Genomic DNA, 22,209 nt, shown 5'->3' with positions numbered 1-22,209 from the left:
ACAGACAAGCGAAGGAGAACGGGAACCGCAATTGAATATCGTGGTAGCTAGAAAAAAGGAATGATAAAGATAGTGATAAACAATATTCTGAAGTTGTAGGTAGATACATATATCAAGCATGCTTCCACCCCAGCTTTTGTTAGACCGTAACATGAGGATTATTGGTAAAATCGTCATCACTTTAAGAGTGATGATGAAAATGTCAAATAAAACAAAAACAGCTCGACAATATTTCTACTAAGAATAATATTATTTTAAAGGTTATACAAATAAAACAAGAAACCGTTCTGCAGAGATGCCATTCTCTACCGAGAAAGACGGAGAACGGAGAAAAAATCACCCCCGTGCGATAGCTGCAAATCACCCGGGTGAGTTTTTTTGTTCCTCTCCACAGTTTATTCGCACCCCGGTTTCGAAAGCCAAACACACCTAATTCCAATAGCTCTAGCGTGCGATAAATTGTCACCGTAGAGCACCCCGGTGAAAACACAGCATCTAATGGTTTAAGCCACGAAAAAGCAAAGACAAAAACAAACACTATGGTGTGCACAATAATAGCATCAACAAACGATGAATGTTTCGGGTGAGTCGTTCAGCTTCGTATGTGTTGGTAAACGCAACAAGCCAAGCCAGCTGCCGTCGCTGTCGTTCTCTGTGGGGAAAACATTTTTTCACTGTAGTGTGTGTTCGCTCTGTCGTGTTGATTTACAGATTCTCTACAGAGGTTCGGCTAAAAATCTCTGCGGTGCGTTTCAGAGAATCTCTACCGAGAATCGAAAACCGAGCACGTCGGTGATTCTCGTTAGAGAAATTGCAAGCCTGCCGTTCTGAAACTACGATTTGAAGAGAGATTATGCATAGAGACTGTTCAATTTAACTAATCTTAACGGTCATTGGATATCTATTTTTGGATTTTTTTTCAAATTTATTTTCATCAAAACGATGATATTTTCAAAGCTTGGATATTATAATTGAAAAAAGTCTTCAAGAAAATAATCGGACAACCGATCGTCACAAACCGTGGAAAATTTAATTAAAATTCTTAGTAGCAAAGTCATCGGCCCATTCCGAAGGAAGATCCTCTTCCCAACATTGTTGTAGCTTCCGAGAGCCTTCTCAAGTTGCAAAGCATTTGCGGCCACACAGAAAACTAATTCAACCATCCGGGACCGAAAGCGGGACCGATCGTCGATGCAAGAAATTATTTGCTCAATAAAGGTACCTAGTTGGGGTAGCGAGAAGAATGATTTTGAAGAAGCTAAATAAAGCAAATACTGCCGCCTCGATTTGATGACGATCATCGACAAGTAGATCACGTGCTCCTTCCCCCTTTGCTTCGGATGTTTCAGCAAGTTCATTGAACCATCATCATCGGTGTCGTGTCCAGCGCACCGAAACCTAGCTGGCCTCCCTCCTTCGCCTTGTTCCGGATTGCGGGAGGGATCGTTTCTTGCTGAGCCCCGCTTCTTGTTCATGGTCGCCTCTGCGTGTTCCGCCAATAACATGCGTATTTACGCCATTCTGGGCAGCAGTCGTCCATCGTTCGGTTGGCCACTTCGACATCTCGACTCGGCAATGTTTTAGATAGGATTGCATTTCAATTTTGCCGCATCGACGCCGCAACGTCAAGCAGCCTAGAACGTGCTTGTTGTCGAGAAATCAGAATGCGTCTGTGCGTGCAATATTAGACCACTCCGATCATTGCGATCAGTGGTTGTGTGTGAGTTGAGAAACTGCAGTGAGGTGGCTAGGTCAGTGGCGTCTTGTCAAAGTGCAATACCTGCAAAAAAAACAGTAAAAAAAATGATTTATAATTGTTTTATAATCACGAAGCTTGAAGATTCACCTTCACCTACATATTTGAGTTAGTCTTCTCATTATTCCAGATTTTCGGTAATATTTTGTCAGACAAATCGACGCCACTGTCTTGGACGCACCTGCGCCAGCTTTTGCATTGGATGAGAGTTTCTAGGCTCAATTTCCCGACGCACGACGGACGCGCGCGCGGTCACCTCCTCATGAATAGAACCAAACTTGTCAGCTCAAATCGGCAAACACGCCTCCGATACGCGTTAATGATTTTTAGTTGTTGCCGAGTTTTTTTTCTTCGTTCAAAGTTTTCGTTTTCTAGAGTTGCTCTTGTTTCACTTGCACCTACTGCTAAACCCCATCGCCAGTTTAGTTGTCAGTAGTTACGGATGAGGGTTTCGTTCTGTTTTTAGAATTTTATTGCACCAATTAAATGTATCGACAAGTCTGTGCAGTGCAGTCGATGTGTGGTATTGAACGATTTTTGCGGCCCGGTGAAGTTTCTTCTTCTCTTGTGATTGAGTCTAGAGTCTAGAGGATCATGTTGCGGAACAAGTGCAGCAAGCCATGGTTCTCGGTACACGCGCACGCACCACTATGATTACACATAGTCAACGCGGTCAACATGACTTCGGTTTTGAGTTGCACTTGTTTTGGGACACGTGGCGGTTCATGGCCTCCTATGGCTGGTGGTACAATGATCAGTCTATAATTAGTCACAAAAACAACAAAAAACTTAAAAAAATGTTGGATTTTTTTATATTCAAGCTTCAAGTTCCCGAACGATGTGTTAAGCCTACTGATGAAAAATGTACAACACAAATGCGCGACCCGATAGGGTTCAAAATTAAGAACGTGAACCTCTGGTAGACCAACGAGCAACTTTTGCCTAAAGCGCATAGGATTTATCAAATTAAATTTTCCCATACAGAATTTGGCTACTCTTAGCAATATTTACACTGAATAGTTGTACAGCAAGGTTTTTTTTACACTGATATACGTACCGCGTAAAAAATACCGTGCAAAAAAACCGTGTTAATTCCCGAAAACCGTGTAAAAAAAAACCGTGCTAATTCCCGAAAACCGTATAAAAAAAGACCATTCAAATTCTGCAGCTCTGAAGTTCTGACACTTAAGACCTGAGACCTGAGACCTGAGACCTGAGACTTGAGACTTGAGACCCGAGACTTAAGAATGTAGACTAGAGACATGAGACCTGAGATCTGAGACCTGAGGCTTTAGCCATGACATCTGAGACCTGAATCCAGGGACCTGAAATCTGAGACCTGAAGAATGAGACCAAAGACATGGGACATTAGACCTGAGACCTGAGCCCTGAGACCTGAGACTAGAAACCTAAGACATAAAACACGAGACCTGAGACCTGAGACATAAGACATGAGACCTGAGACATTAGACTTGAGACTTAAGACATGACACCTGAGACCTGAGACCTGAGACCTGAGAAATGAGACATGAGACCTGAGACATGAGACATGAGACTTAAGACATGACACCTGAGACCTAAGACCTGAGACCTGAGACATGAGACATGAGATATGAGGCATGAGGCATGAGGCATGAGACATGAGACATGAGATATGAGACCTGAGACAAGAGACATGAAACATTAGAAATTAGACCAGAGACCTGAGACTTGAGACCTGAGACATGAGACAAAAGACATGAGACCTGAGGCATGAGACAAGAGCCATGAAAGATTAGACCTAAGACATGAGACTTTAGAACTGAGACAAGCTACTTGTGTTATTACGGCGAAAAATTAGTTTAGCTCCGATTTCAACTTGCGACCCCTCTAATGAAAGGGATTGACTTGTATGTGACGAAAAATAGTGTCGCGAGTCCGCTAGTACAAGCTACTAGTGTTAGTACCGAGAGAAATCAGGTTAGCTCCGATTTAGACTTGCGACCCCTCTAGTGAAAGGGTTTGACTTGTAGGTGACGAAAAATAGTGTCGCATTAGTTTAGCTCCGATTACAACTTTCGACCGGTCAAGTGAAAGGATTTGACTTGTAGGTGACGAAAAATAGTGTCGCGAGTTCGCTAGTACAAGCTACTAGTGTAAGTACCGCGAGAAATTAGTTTAGCTCCGATTTCAACTTTCGACCCCTCTAGTGAAAGGGTTTGACTTGTAGATGATGAAAAATAGCCTCGCGAGATCGCTAATACAAGCTACAAGTGTTAGTACCGCAAGAAATTAGTTTAGCTCCGATTTCAACACCTACAAGTCAAACCCTTTCACGAGAGGAATCGCAAGTTGAGATCGGAGCTAAACTAATTTCTCGCGGTGCTAACACTAATAGCTTGTACTAGCGAACTCGCGAGACTTGTTTTCGTCACCTGTTAGTCAAACCCTTTCACTTGACTAGTCAAAAGTTGAAATCGAAGCTTAACTTAATTCTCGCGGTACTAACCCTAGAAGCTTGTACTAGTGAACTCGCGACACTATTTTTCGTCACCTACAAGTCAAACCCTTCACTAGAGGGATCGAAAGTTGAAATCGGATCTAAACTAATTTCTCGCGGTACTAACCCTAGTAGCTTGTACTAGCGAAATCGCGACACTATTTTTCGTCACCTACAAGTCAAACTCTTTCACTAGAGGGGTCGCAATTTGAAATCGGAGCTTAACTGATTTCTCGCGGTGCTAATACTAGTAGCTTGTCTCCGGTCTCAGGTCCAAAGTCTCATGTCTCAGGTCTCAGGTCTCATGTTTCATGGTTCTTGTTTTATGCCTCAGGTCTCATGTCTTATGTCTCATGTCTCATGTCTCAGGTCTAAAGTCCCATGTTTCATGGTTCTTGTATCATGCCTCAGGTCTTATGTCCTAAATCTCATGTCTAATATCCTTTGTCTCAGGTTCCAGGTCTCAGGTTCCAGGTCTCAAGTCTTAGGTCTTAGGTCTTAGGTCTCAGGTCTCATGTCTAATTTCTAATGTTTCATGTCTCTTGTCTCGGGTCTCATGTCTCATGTCTCATGTCTCAGGTCTCAAGTCTCAGGTCTCAGGTCTCAGGTCTCAAGTCTCAGGTTTCAGGTTTCAGGTCTCAGGTCCCAGGTCTCAGGTCTCATTTATCATGTTCTTAGTCTCAGAGCTAAGATATTCCCAACTTCAAAAAGATTCTAAGTGTATTCCTTTTTCTTTTTTTTCTTAGCGGCCCACCACACTCCCCCACACCAAAAAGCTCGATTTGAGACCCCTGGTAATGGACGCTAACTGTTCTCAGAATGTCTGACGGCAAAACAAGAAAAAACTTAATATGTACTTGAAAACGCGAGCAAAGTTTAAATAATGCTGAGAACTTTCAAAGTGATTATTTAATGTAATGAGGGAATATAACAATATTTGTTAAAACGAATCACAGTGGAAGAAATTCCTTTTAAGAGATCCATTATTTATTTAATGAAAAAAACTAAGATTTTAAAGAATTATTAATATAAAGAGTAACTAAGAGTACGACTAGAACTCCATAATTTAAATTAAATTTATCGCTAAGAAAATTAAAATTAAAATAAAAAAAAATTAAAATAAGGACTTTGAAAAGGACTTAGAATATTTTCGGCGTGTGCAGAACCGGCAGTTGTCTATCTTGTATATAAAAATGGAAGCGTTTTATTTGTAACACCATCACGTATAAACGGACGGTCGGAATGAAGTGAAATTCAACTCCCATCAACAAATCAACGGTAAAACGAAGTTTACCGGGTCAGCTAGTAAAATAAGAATGTTCAATCAGTTGCCAGCTGGCCTGTATACCTGGCCTTACAGCCTACCTGATTGACTCGTTCTTCCAAAAGTAAACCTTCATCTACACAATACACTCATTCACAACAGTTCATACGAAGCCATGGGGTCCGGGTAAGGTGCTTTGGAGATTTTTTGAACTTAATAATCTAGGAAGACATGTGAGCACATACTTAGGCAGAAACGGCGGTGAATCCGTGCACCCATGGTGAGTAACCAACATACATACATAGTAGTTCAACAAAACTAGTTGATAATGCTTAGCAGGGGCTTACTACCCCGAAATGCCCTACCGTACGTTCTGAAATAAGAGATTGACATAGTTTTTGTGTGAAAATTCTAGCATGCGAAAGAAAATCGGAATATTTTAATGACGATTAAAATAAGTTCAGCACTGCAGTACTGCGGTTTCAATAGGTACAATAGCTAATCCAAGTCAATAGGTGAGAGGATCGGTCACTTGGCTGAAAGTCATAAGGCCAAATGGGTTATCAGGCCAAATAAGCCACACGGTCAAATAGGTCATACGGCCCACAGTGGGCCAGGAACCACACTTTTACGGTCAAAATTGACTGCAGGCCAGAGGCTTCGTTGTAGCTCATCGGTGTCTTCGACAAAGTTACTCGACTATATTTGCGCTATCTATTGATGGATTTGAATTAGTTCTATTTTTCTCCGCAAGGTGGCGCCAAAATCTAACTTTTTTCAGGAGCAAGATACAGGCATGGTTTCTTCTACAAAGTTGTTTATTATACCTTTAACATCAACTTTGTAGAACATTATTAAGCTCTATGTTTTGTACTTACCTTCCAAAATCAGTATTTTAAGAAAACCTTGCCAAAAAATGGTTTTTTTCACCTATTTTTATTTTTAGCTTTACAATACCTCAAATTTCCACAGTATTTGGTTGGAATAGACTCAAATGAGATATTCTAGTGGAAATTTTTTTCGGTTCGCAGACTTTTACTGTCAAAATCGCAAAAACTAGGTTAAAATTAAACATTTTTCAAATTGCAATAACTTGCTTGCGAGCAATTTGACGCACCTCATTTTTTGAGAAGTGACAGTTGTGATTATGATCTAAATGCATGTAAAAAATGTCGGTGGGTTCTCGTGGGTTCCTTGCCAAATGATTTAATAAAGTTGGTTAATTTTCAATGCAAATTCACATATTAAAAGACCTTTTTCAAAGAAAACATCCGCATTTCTCGTAAAAAAGTCGAATTTTCATTGTTCAGTTATTGGATGAATCTATTGCTTGTTGAGTTGATGCTTAAATAAATAGTTCAGCACATTTTTCGCACTGTGAATCAATTTTTAAAAAATCAAAATTTTCAAAAATTATTTAAAAAAACAGTTTTAAATTATTTTTTATTTTCTAAAAATTTTTATCAAATGTGCTTTATCGCATAATAAAGCATCGCAATGGACTAAAGCAATAATTAAACGACGAAAATTCGACTTTTCTACGAGAAATGAGGATGTTTTCTTTTAAAAAGATCTTAAAATGTGTGAATATGTATTGAAAATTAACCAACTTTATTAAATCATTTGGCAAGGAACCCACTAGAACCCACCGACATTTTTTACATGCATTTAGATCATAATCACAACTGTCACTTCTCAAAAAATGAGGTGCGTCAAATTGCTCGCAAGCAAGTTATTGCAATTTGAAAAATGTTTAATTTTAACCTAGTTTTTGCGATTTTGACAGTAAAAGTCTGCGAACCGAAAAAGTTTTCCACTAGAATATCTCATTTGAGTCTATTTCAATCAAATACTGTGGAAATTTGAGGTATTGTAAAGCTAAAAATAAAAATAGGTGAAAAAAACCATTTTTTGGCAAGGTTTTCTTAAATTACTGTTTTTGGAAGGTAAGTACAAAACATAGAGCTTAATAATGTTCTACAAAGTTGATGTTAAAGGTATAATAAACAACTTTGTAGAAGAAACCATGCCTGTATCTTGCTCCTGAAAAAAGTTAGATTTTGGCGCCACCTTGCGGAGAAAAATAGAACTAATTCAAATCCATCAATAGATAGCGCAAATATAGTCGAGTAACTTTGTCGAAGACACCGATGAGCTACCACGAAGCCTCTGGCCTGCAGTCAATTTTGACCGCAAAAGTGTGGTTCCTGGCCCACTGTGCGGCCGACGATTATGGAGCCGTAGATTGTTCGGCTGAAATGACACAAGGCCGAAAAGATTTTAGGCCAAACGGTCACTTGGCTAAATGGACTAAAGGGCATATGGATGAAAGGACGAATTGATGCTCGGCCGAATGGACGTAAGGCCAAATGCGTTATCAGGCCGAATGGGCCATTCGACCAAAGGTTTTTCAGCCGAAGACAGTTCGTTGTTCTGTTGAGAACGACAGCAAAAGAAACTCAATTTTTAGAGCTGATGGCTAAAAGCTAAAAATATACAGTGTCGGACAATAGAATAGGACCGCTCTTATGAAAATATTCAAATCACCTTTAAACTGCCAATTCAAATATAATAATATGCGACACGTAGCGGCAAGCACTTATTGTAGTATGCCAACTTTGTATACCGCACGTTTGTTGCAATCAGAGCAACCCGTTTGTGCTACTCGACCAGAAAGCTGTAAGAGGGTAAAAAAAGTCGCGTCATAAAATAAGACCAGCTCATCGGTTCGGCTGTTCCGGCATTTTCAGCGCTCTAGATTTGAAGAAAAGGTGTTGTTTTCGGTGTTGTTTGTCCATTTTCGTGTCCTGGTAAGTATTTCCCATAAAATTAATCATATAAATCATAAAAACAAACAAAAATAAAGATTTCCTTCCTCCTACTCTGTTTTCAGCGAAAAAGCGATGGGTCGGGCACAGCACTGCACGGAGGTCCAGCGAGCGATCATCCGGAATCTGTACAAGGCTGGCAAAAGCCAAAGCGAGATTGCCGACTACTTAGGAAGGTCGACTTTCGTTTTCAACGCGCTTCCCAGCACCGGCAAACGGGAACTGACCGGCCGCCCCCGCAAAACGACGCCGAAGGACGATTCGGCAATCAAGCGGGCCTCGCAAAAGGACCCTTTCAAAGCGTCCAAGCAGATCAGAGGCGAGCTGAACTTATCTGTGAGTTCTCGGACGGTTCAGCGACGGTTGGCGACGGTTGGGACTAGAAGGAAAAAGTCCCCGGAAGGTGCCGATGCTGACGCCGAAGCACTTGAAGGCGCGGCTGAAGTATGCGAAGGACCACTTCGATTGGGTCGGTCCGGAAAAGGAGAAATGTCGTGTGGTCGGATGAGACCAAAGTGAACCTCATCGGCTCAGACGGAAATAGTTGGGTCCATCGCCCACTCGGCTGTGCGTATATGCCTCAGTATACAAATAAAACATTCAAACATGGAGGAGGTAGCATCATGGTGTGGGGGTGCTTTTCTTGGTACGGGGTGGGTCCCTTGTACTGGATCGACCGGATTATGGATCAGCATCTATACGCCCAGATACTTCGGGAAGTAATGCTGCCACACGCCGAGTGGGAGATGCTCCTAAAGTGGCAGTTCCAGCAGGACAACGACCCCAAACATACCGCTAAAACGGTTAAAAAGTGGTTCCAGGATAATAAGGTAGACGTTATGGAGTGGCCAGCACAGTCCCCTGATCTCAATCCCATAGAGAACCTATGGGAAATAGTTAAACGTAAGGTGTACACCGAAAAATCAAAAAACAAGCAGCAGCTGTGGGAGAGAATCCCGGCGGTGTGGTACGCTTTCCCGGTGAGAAGTGAATTTGAACTTAAATGTATGTATAGGAAAATGGAATACTTTATTCTGGAAAATCAACATCATTTGTGATTCTTCTGGGGAACGGAAGCTTCTCATGATTTTTGTGCCAATTTAGATATAAATTCTTTAAAGCAAATTTACCGCTGAACAATTTTGTTGAAGACCGTAACTTCGCATCTTAATTGGCAAAAAGTTATAAGCTGTTAAAAAGGGTATGTCATTTGGCATTGAAAATCAATCAATTCAACTGACGTCACTGCGGATGCCTGCTTGAAAATTTGTCATGCAATACCTCGCTAGGCATTCGCAGTGATGTCAGTTGAATTGATTGATTTTCAATGCCAAAAAAACATACCCCTATTCAACAGCTTATAACTTTTTGGTCTTGTAAGATACAAACTTTTTGTCTTCAACAAAGTTGTTCAGCGGATAATTTCCTTTAGAGAGTTTGTAATTTGGCACTTAAAGCATAAGCAGGATCGAACTTAGGAAACAAAAATGATGTTGATTTTTCCGAACAAATTTTTCTATTTTCCCATTCAAATATACTCATCTAAACGTTGCATAAAAATTCTGTAATAAATCTTGGATAAGTTTTGGACCAAAACGAATTACAGACCGCAGGGCTTGAGAACTTCAAATATGACCCCTAATAGACTCAGTCTTTTGCTACAGTTATCTATCATTCAAAGTGACCATAAATCACAACAAAGTTAGTCATTGCTAGCTAGCTCATGTTAAGAACGTCCAACAACTGCTCGGAGGACATCAGCCCTTACGGCCTGATTCCGCAAAACCGCTATCTAGCCACTTTCTGCTCCACGGAACCTTGAACAAATGTCGTGTTCGTGTTGATAAAAAAGCGCCTTGAACGTCGCTGTTTCGTTGTTTCTCTTAGTGATATTCCCCAACGGCTGGGGGAAGAGCTCCAGTAAGTTGCTGTTATCCATCTCCAGCTTGTTTCCGGGAGCTACTCTAGAAGTGCATGCGCAGCGCATACCTGAACAGGTATTTTAAGGTCCAAGCTCCCGACGACGACGGGAAACCATCAACATCAACATCAGAGGCAACCCGGGGCCCTGCTCTGTCTAACGCATGCTCGAGCTGCCACCGTGATGGATACTTAACTTACCTTACACACTAATTGATGATACCGGTGGCCATAAATAATTCATAAAGCACGACGCTCTCTCTTTTTTGTGCAGAGGGCGGCTTGCAAAACGTCATCTTCTCGTTATTATTACCTAGCATTAGGGAGAGGTTGTGTTTTTGTGCTGTTAAGTACATTGCCGAGGTGGGGGAGGAGGGCGAGGTCCCTTAACATTATTAGCCGATGCTTGACGCCTGAGCATGTGACGAACGGTTGGCGCGCGCGATCGCAAAAACGCACAAGCGCGGTGCGCATCGGAAAGCAATATCAACTAATACAACAGGGGCTGCGAGAAAAAAGAAGTAGAAGTAGAAAAAATACAACCTACTAAGTAAAACAATTTGATTGCACTTGAGAGAAGGGTGGAGGGAGAGATAGCAGCAGCCGAGAGATAGAGAAAATAGACGGCCAAGTGCCAGAAAGAATTATTAATATTTGTTACATGGAAATTACTAAACCTTAACTTTCATAACAACAAACACCTGACTCTGGCTCTCGATGAAGAAAGAAAGAGGGAGCAAGGGGTGTGGAATGACTTGTGCCGCATGGATTCCATTATCACTACCCCCGCGCTTAATTTATTTTAACTGCATCGGACGGAGGAGAAAAGCTAAGCTAAGCTAAGCTGCCCAAAAGGCGGGGGGAGGTTGCATTTATTTCATACCTGTGAAATGTAGCCGTTAACGAAACTGCACTGGACCTACCTTAACTGCTGCGTTTAGTGAGGCAGACATCATTGACATTGTAAACAACAACAGCAGCGGGCTGACCAATTTTTAATAGCCCACATAAATCCGGTGTGAGTCGCTGTTGCTGCCGCTAAATTGGCCCATCAATTGCTTGCTGGTACAACACAAACATGGCCGCCGAACCCTGGCCATGTGATCGGACAAATTGCGAGGGTGCGTACGAGCTGCGAATTTTCCACACAAATATGTAGGTAGCTGCACTGGGGGCCGCGAGCAAAACTATCGCGAACGACACGTGGTGAAATTTGACAGGAATCTTCAATCGCAGCAAGCCACGCTTAGCCTAGGCTAGCCCAGCCGGTCAGGGTCACTAGATTCTGACAAGCTGTTAACGAGGTTTCTAGACTTGGGAAAGCTGAGTGTGTTTGTGGATGTTGAAGCATGTTTTTTTTTGCAACAGTTTGCTTAGACTTAGCGAACTGCTATTCAACGGTGATCTCAGTCTTATTAAAAGCGGCAATATTTCCATGAAACTCATCGTTTCATGGCGACCGTCATAAACTGCTCCCGCCGAATTGACAATATTGAAAATTTTTTAACAATTTTGACAATTTTGACAATATTTACAATTTTTACAATTTTGACAATTTTGACAATTTTGACAATTTTGACAATTTTGACAATTTTGACAATTTTGACAATTTTGACAATTTTGACAATTTTGACAATTTTGACAATTTTGACAATTTTGACAATTTTGACAATTTTGACAATTTTGACAATTTTGACAATTTTGACAATTTTGACAATTTTGACAATTTTGACAATTTTGACAATTTTGACAATTTTGACAATTTTGACAATTTTGACAATTTCGACGATTTCGAAAATTTTGACCATTTTGACAATTTTGACAATTTTGACAATTTTGACAATTTTGACAATTTTGACAATTTTGACAATTTTGACAATTTTGACAATTTTGACAATTTTGACAATTTTGACAATTTTGACAATTTTGACAATTTTGACAATTTTGACAATTTTGACAATTTTGCCAATTTTGACAATTTTGACAATTTTGACAATTTTAACAATTTTGACAATTTTGACAATTTTGCTAATTTTGACAATTTTGACAATTTTGACAATTTTGACAATTTTGACAATTTTGACAATTTTGACAATTTTGACAATTTCGACAATTTCGAAAATTTTGACAATTTTGACAATTTTGACAATTTTGACAATTTTGACAATTTTGACAATTTTGACAATTTTGACAATTTTGACAATTTTGACAATTTTGACAATTTTGACAATTTTGACAATTTTGACAATTTTGACAATTTTGACAATTTTGACAATTTTGACAATTTTGACAATTTTGACAATTTTGACAATTTTGACAATTTTGACAATTTTGACAATTTTGACAATTTTGACAATTTTGACAATTTTGACAATTTTGACAATTTTGACAATTTTGACAATTTTGACAATTTTGACAATTTTGACAATTTTGACAATTTTAACAATTTTGACAATTTTGACAATTTTGACAATTTTGACAATTTTGACAATTTTGACAATTTTGACAATTTTGACAATTTTGACAATTTTGACAATTTTGACAATTTTGACAATTTTGACAATTTTGACAATTTTGACAATTTTGACAATTTTGACAATTTTGACAATTTTGACAATTTTGACAATTTTGACAATTTTGACAATTTTCACAATTTTGTCAATTTTGACAATTTTGACAATTTTGACAATTTTGACAATTTTGACAATTTTGACAATTTTGACAATTTTGACAATTTTGACAATTTTGACAATTTTGACAATTTTGACAATTTTGACAATTTTGACAATTTTGACAATTTTGACAATTTTGACAATTTTGACAATTTTGACAATTTTGACAATTTTGACAATTTTGACAATTTTGACAATTTTGACAATTTTGACAATTTTGACAATTTTGACAATTTTGACAATTTTGACAATTTTGACAATTTTGACAATTTTGACAATTTTGACAATTTTGACAATTTTGACAATTTTGACAATTTTGACAATTTTGACAATTTTGACAATTTTGACAATTTTGACAATTTTGACAATTTTGACAATTTTGACAATTTTGACAATTTTGACAATTTTGACAATTTTGACAATTTTGACAATTTTGACAATTTTGACAATTTTGACAATTTTGACAATTTTGACAATTTTGACAATTTTGACAATTTTGACAATTTTGACAATTTTGACATTTTTTTGTTTTTTTTTTGCCAGTTTCAAGTAGCTCTACAAAATCTGAAGCGTTTTGGTGGGAAAGTTCCAAATTTTAGGCTCCACGAACACTCGAAGATCATCCGCCATATCTTCGATCTCTTCAAAGTAAAACAAAAACAGCCCGTTTAAGCAAAAATTGAGCGCGTAAGTCCGAGAAAAAACACACATCCAAAATCGATGGCTGTCCATAAGCCATCTGTCGTCTCGCCGGGCTGGACATAACCAGCAATGCATGGCTGGGGACCGCGACTCCGTCAAATTCCCGCGAGCAACAGCCGGCTCTTGAGATCGAAATCCGTGAGATCTCCTATAGGTACCTACCCAGCTCTATATGAATATAACAAAATGAGGAAGAGGAAAAAAGGCAACTTGAGTTCAGAGACATCTCCACCAGCAGCCGGCCGACAGACATTCGTCAAGTTTCATTCGTCGGAGCCTACTAAGATGCTAGACCCCCGCGCTTCCTACTAGACCCCAGGAAAGCAAAATTCCGTCCAAATGCGTCACTTTTTTCCGAGACGAAAAACCATCAGCTTACCTGATGATGATCAATCGTGAGAACTATACGACCAAATCCAAGTCATAGCCTGCTATACGCGGTCCAAAGATGTCCAACCCCAGACATTGCCCACTCACAAGTTCGGTTGCTTCTTATTTGTTTTTTGTTTTGGTTTCCCCAATTCTCAGTTTGAAGATCATCCATCCCGAGCATTAAGCAAAACAGAACCGCCAAAAAGTGGAGGTTCCCGAAAACAAAAAATTGAAGAGCATTCTCCCGGAGGTACTCTAGCGCTGGACACATTGAGAATGCATGTGTCTTTCAAGAGAAGTACCCGCGAACTCCCTTCTCATGTTTTTCTTTAGGCAGGCATTCCTCTTGAAGATGAGACTTTGGAGGATCTTCCCATTTCCCATACTAGCTCGCGTGAGTAATCGAAATCGTCAAACAAACATACCTCAATCGTCTCCAGAAGAAGAAAAGAGGGAGATATGTCGAACCCGAAAAATTTGCCATCTGTTGCCGATCGAGAATTGACCATTCTGTTAATGTACTTCATTGGAAGCCCCTCCGCCAATGAACAAATGGCAGACAACCACCGATCGATCTCCGTCCATCTTAATCCGCGGAAAGCTCATCTAAAACCTCCTTCTTACCGCCTATCTACTTTCCATCTGTTTTGACTTTGGAAAAGGCAGATTCTACAATTAAGATTTACCAATCCATCCTAGAGTCATATTCAGACAATTTGGCAAATGGCATCTGGACTCCATTGTTTGCAAAGTGCTCGGAATTTTTTTCGAGTTCTAAAAAAAAAACTAGCGAAATTGCCAAAATTGTCAAAATTGTCAAAATTGTCAAAATTGTCAAAATTGTCAAAATTGTCAAAATTGTCAAAATTGTCAAAATTGTCAAAATTGTCAAAATTGTCAAAATTGTCAAAATTGTCAAAATTGTCAAAATTGTCAAAATTGTCAAAATTGTCAAAATTGTCAAAATTGTCAAAATTGTCAAAATTGTCAAAATTGTCAAAATTGTCAAAATTGTCAAAATTGTCAAAATTGTCAAAATTGTCAAAATTGTCAAAATTGTCAAAATTGTCAAAATTGTCAAAATTGTCAAAATTGTCAAAATTGTCAAAATTGTCAAAATTGTCAAAATCGTCAAAATTGTCAAAATTGTCAAAATTGTCAAAATTGTCAAAATTGTCAAAATTGTCAAAATTGTCAAAATTGTCAAAATTGTCAAAATTGTCAAAATTGTCAAAATTGTCAAAATTGTCAAAATTGTCAAAATTGTCAAAATTGTCAAAATTGTCAAAATTGTCAAAATTGTCAAAATTGTCAAAATTGTCAAAATTGTCAAAATTATCAAAATTGTCAAAATTGTCAAAATTGTCAAAATTGTCAAAATTCTCTCAATTCGAAAATTTAGATTTGTTACGAATTGTAAAAATTTCGAAGGAAGTTTTTTTGATGGTAATCTTATTGGTATAAAGCTAGTTGTTGTATTGTAAATGTCATTACTCAGAAAGTTCAAGAATATTCTCTATTCTCAACTCATGGAAGCGTGTCATCTTCTAGGCCTTGCTTTTACCATGGCAACAAAACTCCTCCACGCAGCGCTCGGATCGATCTCGTTAGCAAAACCGCATCAACTCACCATGGTTGACAGGGTGATGAAGTGGATTCGATTTGCCGATGAAAGGAACGACTTATGGATGTTTTTATTTTGTTGCAGACACACGCGTTTCAATTCCATTTCATGCATCCCCCATCGTTTTTTTTTTCATTTTTAAACCGAGGAAAAGCGCAATGTCATTTCATTGTGCGGTTTGAATGCCGTTTATCCAGAACAAAAAAAAAAGTAAGCACCCACAGCAGAAAAAGGATGACCGTCATGCCGTGGTTGATCGACAAATGGCCATGTGTCAAATTGATCCCTTTTTCCCGAGCAGAGCTGCTCATCCGTGATCCGATGTTTCGTAGAGGGTAAAAAAAGACTAAAAAAGAGACAATTGTTCATCATCAGTCACGCACACATGCCATACGGGTCTTCTCGTCGCCGAGAGTTGATGGACCGCATATCGGGGGTCCTCTTTTGGTGCTTACCTCTAGATTTGACTGATGGATGTTGGGACCAGAAAAGTTCATTCCGTCGTCAATCCAGCATCATCATCACAAGCGTCGGCGTCAAAGTTGTCTTCCTCTCCCTTTTGCTTCCCTAATGACCCAGGGAGAATATCAACGTGAGGCACTGGTGGCATCGCGCGTCGATGTCAAGTCGTTCGCTATTCATACAACCCCGAGGTCTCTAGATGATTTCCTCGATGCCCTGCCTGCACCCAGCCAGAGCCCTTATTTGGTGTATTGTGGTCCGTTTTCGTTCTAGATGGAGAGCTCTTCCTGATGGCCTGGGTGCGCGGTTCCACAAAACTGAAACAAACTGTCGAGATTTATGGCTGTATAATTAAGATGATTGATAAAAAGGTGAAAATATTTATAAACATTACCGCGCGGTGTGTTTCGTTGTTGTTAAGTGAAGAAAGCGTCTTGTAGGTGTACTTTGCGATTTCAACCCTCCAAACATCTCCAATTGAAATATTTTATCGGTAAAAAGCGGATTGTCTCATTTAGGAATTCTTTTATTGATTTAGATTTCAACCTTTGATTCAATATTCTCAACTGAAATGTTAAAATAGGATTTTTCTGGTTTGTTGGAGATATTCGGAATACTCGCAGTCCTGCCTGAACAAGAATGTACTCCTCTAAAATAGCTAGGCTAAAATATGTAGTTATAAAAAAAGTTAGAAAACCGCCAGCACAATGTAAACGGAATAAATTTTTCCGTGCACTCGCTTCTAGTTACCACAGGTATTGTCCTCATTGGATAACGATAGGTCAAACTCGATCAGTGTTCTATCTAGTTGTTTGTAACAAGCTTTTCGAATCGTTTCCAACAAATAACACCTGGTTCCTTTTAAAGAATCTACGAAGACGACTTCAGTACCCAAACTTCTTTACAGGAACGTACTTGCAGCAACCATGTTTCTTCGGTCGATGTCATTTCTCGGTAACTGCAACGACTGTACCTATACTGTTACTTTCCGCTCATATGACTTTTTAAGTGTTTTATTCATTTTTTTCTGATTTAAAACTATTTATTTAAAGCTCATGTTCAGGATCGCCATCAGACCTTTCTTTGGTGAATAAGAACGCACTTATTCCGAAATATTAACAAACTATTTAGGTGGTCAGAATTTTGACTTATTAACTAAATTACAATTTCAAAAAAATCTGACACGAAGCCGCTACCGAAGGATATCCGATTGGCTGACCCCAAGTTCTTCGAACCCAATCGCATTGACATGCTCATCGGATCCGAAATGTTTTACGACTTGATAGAGGCTGGCAAGATCCGAATGTCCGCCGAACTTCCGTTACTACAAGAAAGCCGACTTGGTTGGCTAGTTGCGGGACCAGTTCATTCTTCTGAAGGTATCGCCTGTGTTCGTGTCCACCAAGTAATGCCAGTTGAACCTGCTGATGAGCGTCTTGACGAGCTGATGAAACGCTTCTGGTGCATTGAAGAACAGTTCCCCGACGAAAAAGTTGACAACGATTGCGAGCAACCAGACGACCCATGCTCGCAGAAAGGACGGACGGTACCTAGTGCTCGTTCCTCCCGACTCCCGTTCCGTGTCGAGGCTGAACTATTAGGAGAATCTAGGAACCAAGCGATCAAACGATTCAACACACTCGAGAAGAGATTGGAGGCATACCCCAATACGAAGCAAATGTACTCGGACTTCATCAATGAATACATCGAGCTTGGCCACGCAAGATATCTGAACGCGGAAGAAGCGACCGAATACAACACCTACTACCTTCCGCACCACTGCGTGATGAAACCCGACAGTTCGACAACCAAGCTGAGAGTGGTGTTTGACGCCTCAGCTAAGACGACCACGAGCTATTCCTTGAATGACGTGTTGATGAGCCCTCCAACTATCCAGAGCTCCCTGTTTGATATTATTCTGAAGTGGCGTTCGCACAAATACGTTTACACTGCCGATGTGCAACGCATGTATAGACAGGTGATAGTTGATGATTCCCACACTAAGTACCAGCGATGTGTGTGGAGAGATGATAAGACGCAGCCGATCCGAGATCTTGAAATATTCCGAGTTACCTATGGCATAGGTCCAGCAGGGTTCCTGGCAACAAGAGCGATGATCCAGTTAGCGAACGACGAACAACACCGATATCCCGCAGCCAGCAAGGTCGTGCGAAGAGCGTTTTACGTAGATGACGTACTCTCCGGTGGTGGTACCCTAGCCGAAACGAAATTGCAGATGAACGAATTGACAGCACTACTCCGAGAAGATGGCTTCAAGCTCCACAAGTTTTGCGCCAATGATCCTGCCTTGCTGAAAGACATACCACCCGGAGATCAAGAGAAACAGTTGAACTTCGAAGACAACGACATCAACGGAGTGATTAAGACACTTGGTCTCCTCTGGGACCCAGTCAACGACGATTTCCTGTTTCAAGTTCAGCCGATGAAAAACGAAAACCCGCCGACCAAACGACCAGTACTTTCCGAGATCGCTAGATTGTTTGACCCACTCGGATTACTTGGTCCAACTGTGGTACTCGCCAAATTAGTTATGCAGCGATTGTGGCAGAAGCAGATTCGTTGGGACGACCTCATCCCCGATGAAGACCACGAAATGTGGAAGAAACTACGACTTGAATTGTGCCAAATCAACAATATGAGAATCCCCAGGCGAACCACAATAGACGACCCGATAACCTTAGATTTGCACGGTTTTTCGGATACCTCGAAGTACGCCTACGGCTGCTGCGTCTATCTGCGAAGTGGGTCGGCTGCGGGATCGGTCGAAGTAAGACTGCTGTGCGGCAAATCCAGAGTTGCGCCGCTCAAGGAGCTGAACCGAAAAGAGAAGGAGAATGCGGATACCACCGAAATGACTATACCAAGATTAGAGCTGTGTGCAGCGCTGCTGCTGTCCGAACAAGTTCAAAAAGTGCGCGAAACCTTAGAGATAGGCATTGAAAATGTCATCCTAAGGTCCGATTCGAAAATAGTGTTAGATTGGCTAAATAGAGTGAAACCAGAACAATCACCTTTTGTGCATAACCGAGTTAAGACAATTCGAAAACTCACCGCGGGTATGAAGTGGATGCATGTTGGAACTAAAGACAATCCAGCGGACTTAGTGTCGCGTGGTGTTTACCCGATCGAATTAGTGAATAGTGCAATGTGGTGGGACGGTCCGAACATTCTTCATGCGACCGATATAGTGTACTAGAGTGTTTTGAATGATGAAGAAGAGTTCGGACAGCATCCAGTTAAAATGGTCGCAATTGCAGTTCGTGAGCGTATCCTCTACGACGAGATAGCCGATTGCAGCAGGTTTCGCAGACTTGAACGTGTGTTCGGGTATGTGGCCCGGTTTATTTACAACTGTAGATCCAGGAAGAGAAAGGTTGAACGACGTAGCGGTAAGCTAGACAGCATCGATTATCGTGACTCACTGTTGACAATGGTGAGGATCACGCAACATGTTTTTTACCGCGAAGAAATCAAGACCCGGAGACGAAACTGCCTTGTGACAGCGAAGCTACGAAACTTGAACCCCTTTTACGACGAAGAAGAAGGTGTGCTTAGAGTTGGTGGAAGAATCCGAAACGCAGACTTACCACGTGATCAGAAACACCCCATGATATTGCCAGAAAACAACCACTTCACAGACATGCTGGTCGAATCTATTCATCGAGAAACAGTTGCATGTTGGATTGAATGGATTGCTTGCCAAGATCAGGCAACATTTTTGGACCGGTCAACGCAAAGCGCACCATGCATCGTGTGATTCGAAAGTGTATCAAGTGTTTCCGTATGAGGCCGAAGGAAATGAAGCACTTCATGGGAGACTTGCTGAAGTCCCGGGTTACCGAGACCAACCCCTTCACCCGCACTGGCGTGGATTATGCCGGTCCATTTCTTCTGAAAAAGGGTCGAATGAGGTCACCGATTAAATGCTATGTGAGTGTATTTGTCTGCATGAGCACCAAGGCCATCCACTTGGAGCTGGTTGGATCGCTGTCAACTGAATCGTTCTTGGGTGCCTTTCATCGCTTCGTTGGACGTCGTGGGAATGTTTCTGAGATGTACTCAGACCATGGCACAAACTTTCAAGGTGCCGAGCGGCAACTGGCAGAACTAGACGAATCGCAGATGTTCGAATGTAAGCTGGAGGAATTCTGCCAGTCCCGAGGAATTCGATGGAGTTTTGTAGCCCCACACCAAGGCGGCCTATGGGAGGCCGGAGTGAAGAGTATGAAATCGCACTTGTGTAAGGTACTCAACGAATCGTATCTTTCCTACGAAGAGATGTACACCTTGCTAGTACAAATAGAGGCTATATTGAATTCGCGACCCCTGATACCCCAGTCGGACGATTCGATGGATTAGCTTAGGTTAGCTTGATTGACTACTCATATCCACCTTAAATCATTGAACTCGAAATGCTTCATTACAAGTTTTTTTTTTTCAAATCGATTCTAGAGGAACTTCTTTTTTTTACATTTTTTTTTTCAAACTATACATTTTGAATTCTATGATCGCTGGCGTGGCTAAACAGAACAAGTCCCACGTCGCCAATGGTTGCTACTCCGTGATTAATCGAGGCCATCAATTTTGCACAAAGTCCAAAAGAATGGTGCTTGGGATTAGCAGTCGATCTCATTGTACAAAACTAATGCTCTCCCTTTTTCATATGATTAATAACGGCGCCGGCCACGTCCTAGTAGTCAATGGGGGGAAGGGATGGATTGTTAGTAAGATACTCTTTAAGTTCAACTGGCAACCTCTCGCTCCTGCATACTCAAAAAAATCAAATACACAGAACCAGAGATAGGTTGGTATCACAATCTATGGAAACCGTCTATACGTCTGCGAAACCATATTCAAGTATCCAAGGAAGGGGTTGTGTTAGTTGGTTAAAGGTAAAGATCTGGCTCCATTTTGGTAAATGGTGCGATCATGATTGTCCTACACCTCCTACGCTCCTAGACATTTCCTAAGGACACTCCTATTTCTATGAGGCATTTCATAAACGTCCAATAAAAATGGATAGAGTAATATATTGGAAGCAAATCAATACCACCCAATTTTCTTCCTTGAGAACCTAGCTCTTTTCCTAACCTTGATCCCTGTTGAAGCAAAGAGTTTGCAAAAGGGCTTTAATGGTTGAAGACGGAAAGCAACTAAAAATGGATTATGTTATAATATTAAGACAAAAAAATTTCCAAGCTGTTTCCTATGCTTAATGCCTTTTTGAAAACTCTTTGATTCTTTCCTCTTCTTTGCTTCATATTTTAGAAGTCTTTAGAGCTTCAATGCTTAAAGAATACACAGTAATGTTTTGAATAATCAATAAGAGGTTGACACTGTTTGTTTAGAAAAAAATTAAATCAATGTTATCATCAGGAAACTAAGGAAATTTCAATTCGGATCGATGATGTATTGACTTTGAGATATGGAAATCGCATTAAATTTGTATTAGTTCACCCGGAGAATGATCAGTAAATTAAACTATTTGAATGAAATATTTTCTCTTAGTTACAAAAATGTAAAAAAAAATTAACAAAACTTTTATTAAATCATATTTTGCAGAGATTTCTCAAGTTTACTCACATCTCTTTAACGATTTGGTTAGGTTTACGGGTTTTCTGAAAATCTATATATATAAAAAGCAATTTCTGTATGTTTGTTTGTTTGTTTGTTTGTTTGTTTGTCCTCTATAGACTCAGCCGTCTTGAGAGCTAGATAGCTGAAATTTGGCATGGATGCTCATTAGGACCAGGAAGGATGAAAAATGTTTGCAGATTTTCGGATGACCCCTTCTGAAGGGGGTCGTCCATACAAGACAAATATTGTTTTCGTGATATTGACGTTACTTTTCGTCGGATCGTGTTGAAAATTTGCACATAAGTGTTTTGAAAGACGAGCAATCGATTTCAGGTGTTCAATTTTGTGTAAAGGGTCAGCCAAAGGGGTCGTCCATATAAACTGTTCACTGTTTTTGCGATATTAACGGTATTATACATCGTATATAGATGAAAATTGGTACACGATAGTTTTGAGTGACGTGCAATCGATTTGAGTTATCAAATTCAGTGTAAGGGGCCGGCAAAAGGGGTCGTCCATATTAAATTTTCAG

At 40.2% G+C, this 22,209-nt stretch overlaps 2 protein-coding genes across 2 annotated transcripts; both read left to right on the top strand.

Moving 5' to 3' along the window:
- Positions 1-17,328: 17,328 nt before the first annotated feature.
- Positions 17,329-19,296, top strand: LOC129753877 (uncharacterized). The gene has a single exon (XM_055749728.1). The coding sequence runs from the start codon at positions 17,329-17,331 to the stop codon at positions 19,294-19,296; it is 1,968 nt and encodes a 655-aa protein (XP_055605703.1).
- A 548-nt stretch (positions 19,297-19,844) lies between these two features.
- On the top strand, positions 19,845-20,459 carry LOC129753876 (uncharacterized). The gene has a single exon (XM_055749727.1). It carries the CDS (start codon positions 19,845-19,847, stop codon positions 20,457-20,459), a length of 615 nt encoding a protein of 204 aa, XP_055605702.1.
- The last annotated feature ends 1,750 nt before the right edge of the window (positions 20,460-22,209 follow it).

The sequence above is a fragment of the Uranotaenia lowii genome, chromosome 3 (genome assembly GCF_029784155.1).
Source record: "Uranotaenia lowii strain MFRU-FL chromosome 3, ASM2978415v1, whole genome shotgun sequence".
In the NCBI taxonomy this organism is placed as follows: Eukaryota; Metazoa; Arthropoda; class Insecta; order Diptera; family Culicidae; genus Uranotaenia; species Uranotaenia lowii.
This window is presented reverse-complemented; position numbering and strand designations above follow the sequence as displayed.

What these genes read in the sequence shown, in the direction of transcription:
- LOC129753876 (XM_055749727.1), top strand. Translation starts at nt 19,845, where the DNA reads ATGCATCGTGTGATTCGAAAGTGTATCAAGTGTTTCCGTATGAGGCCG.
- LOC129753877 (XM_055749728.1), top strand. Translation starts at nt 17,329, where the DNA reads ATGCTCATCGGATCCGAAATGTTTTACGACTTGATAGAGGCTGGCAAG.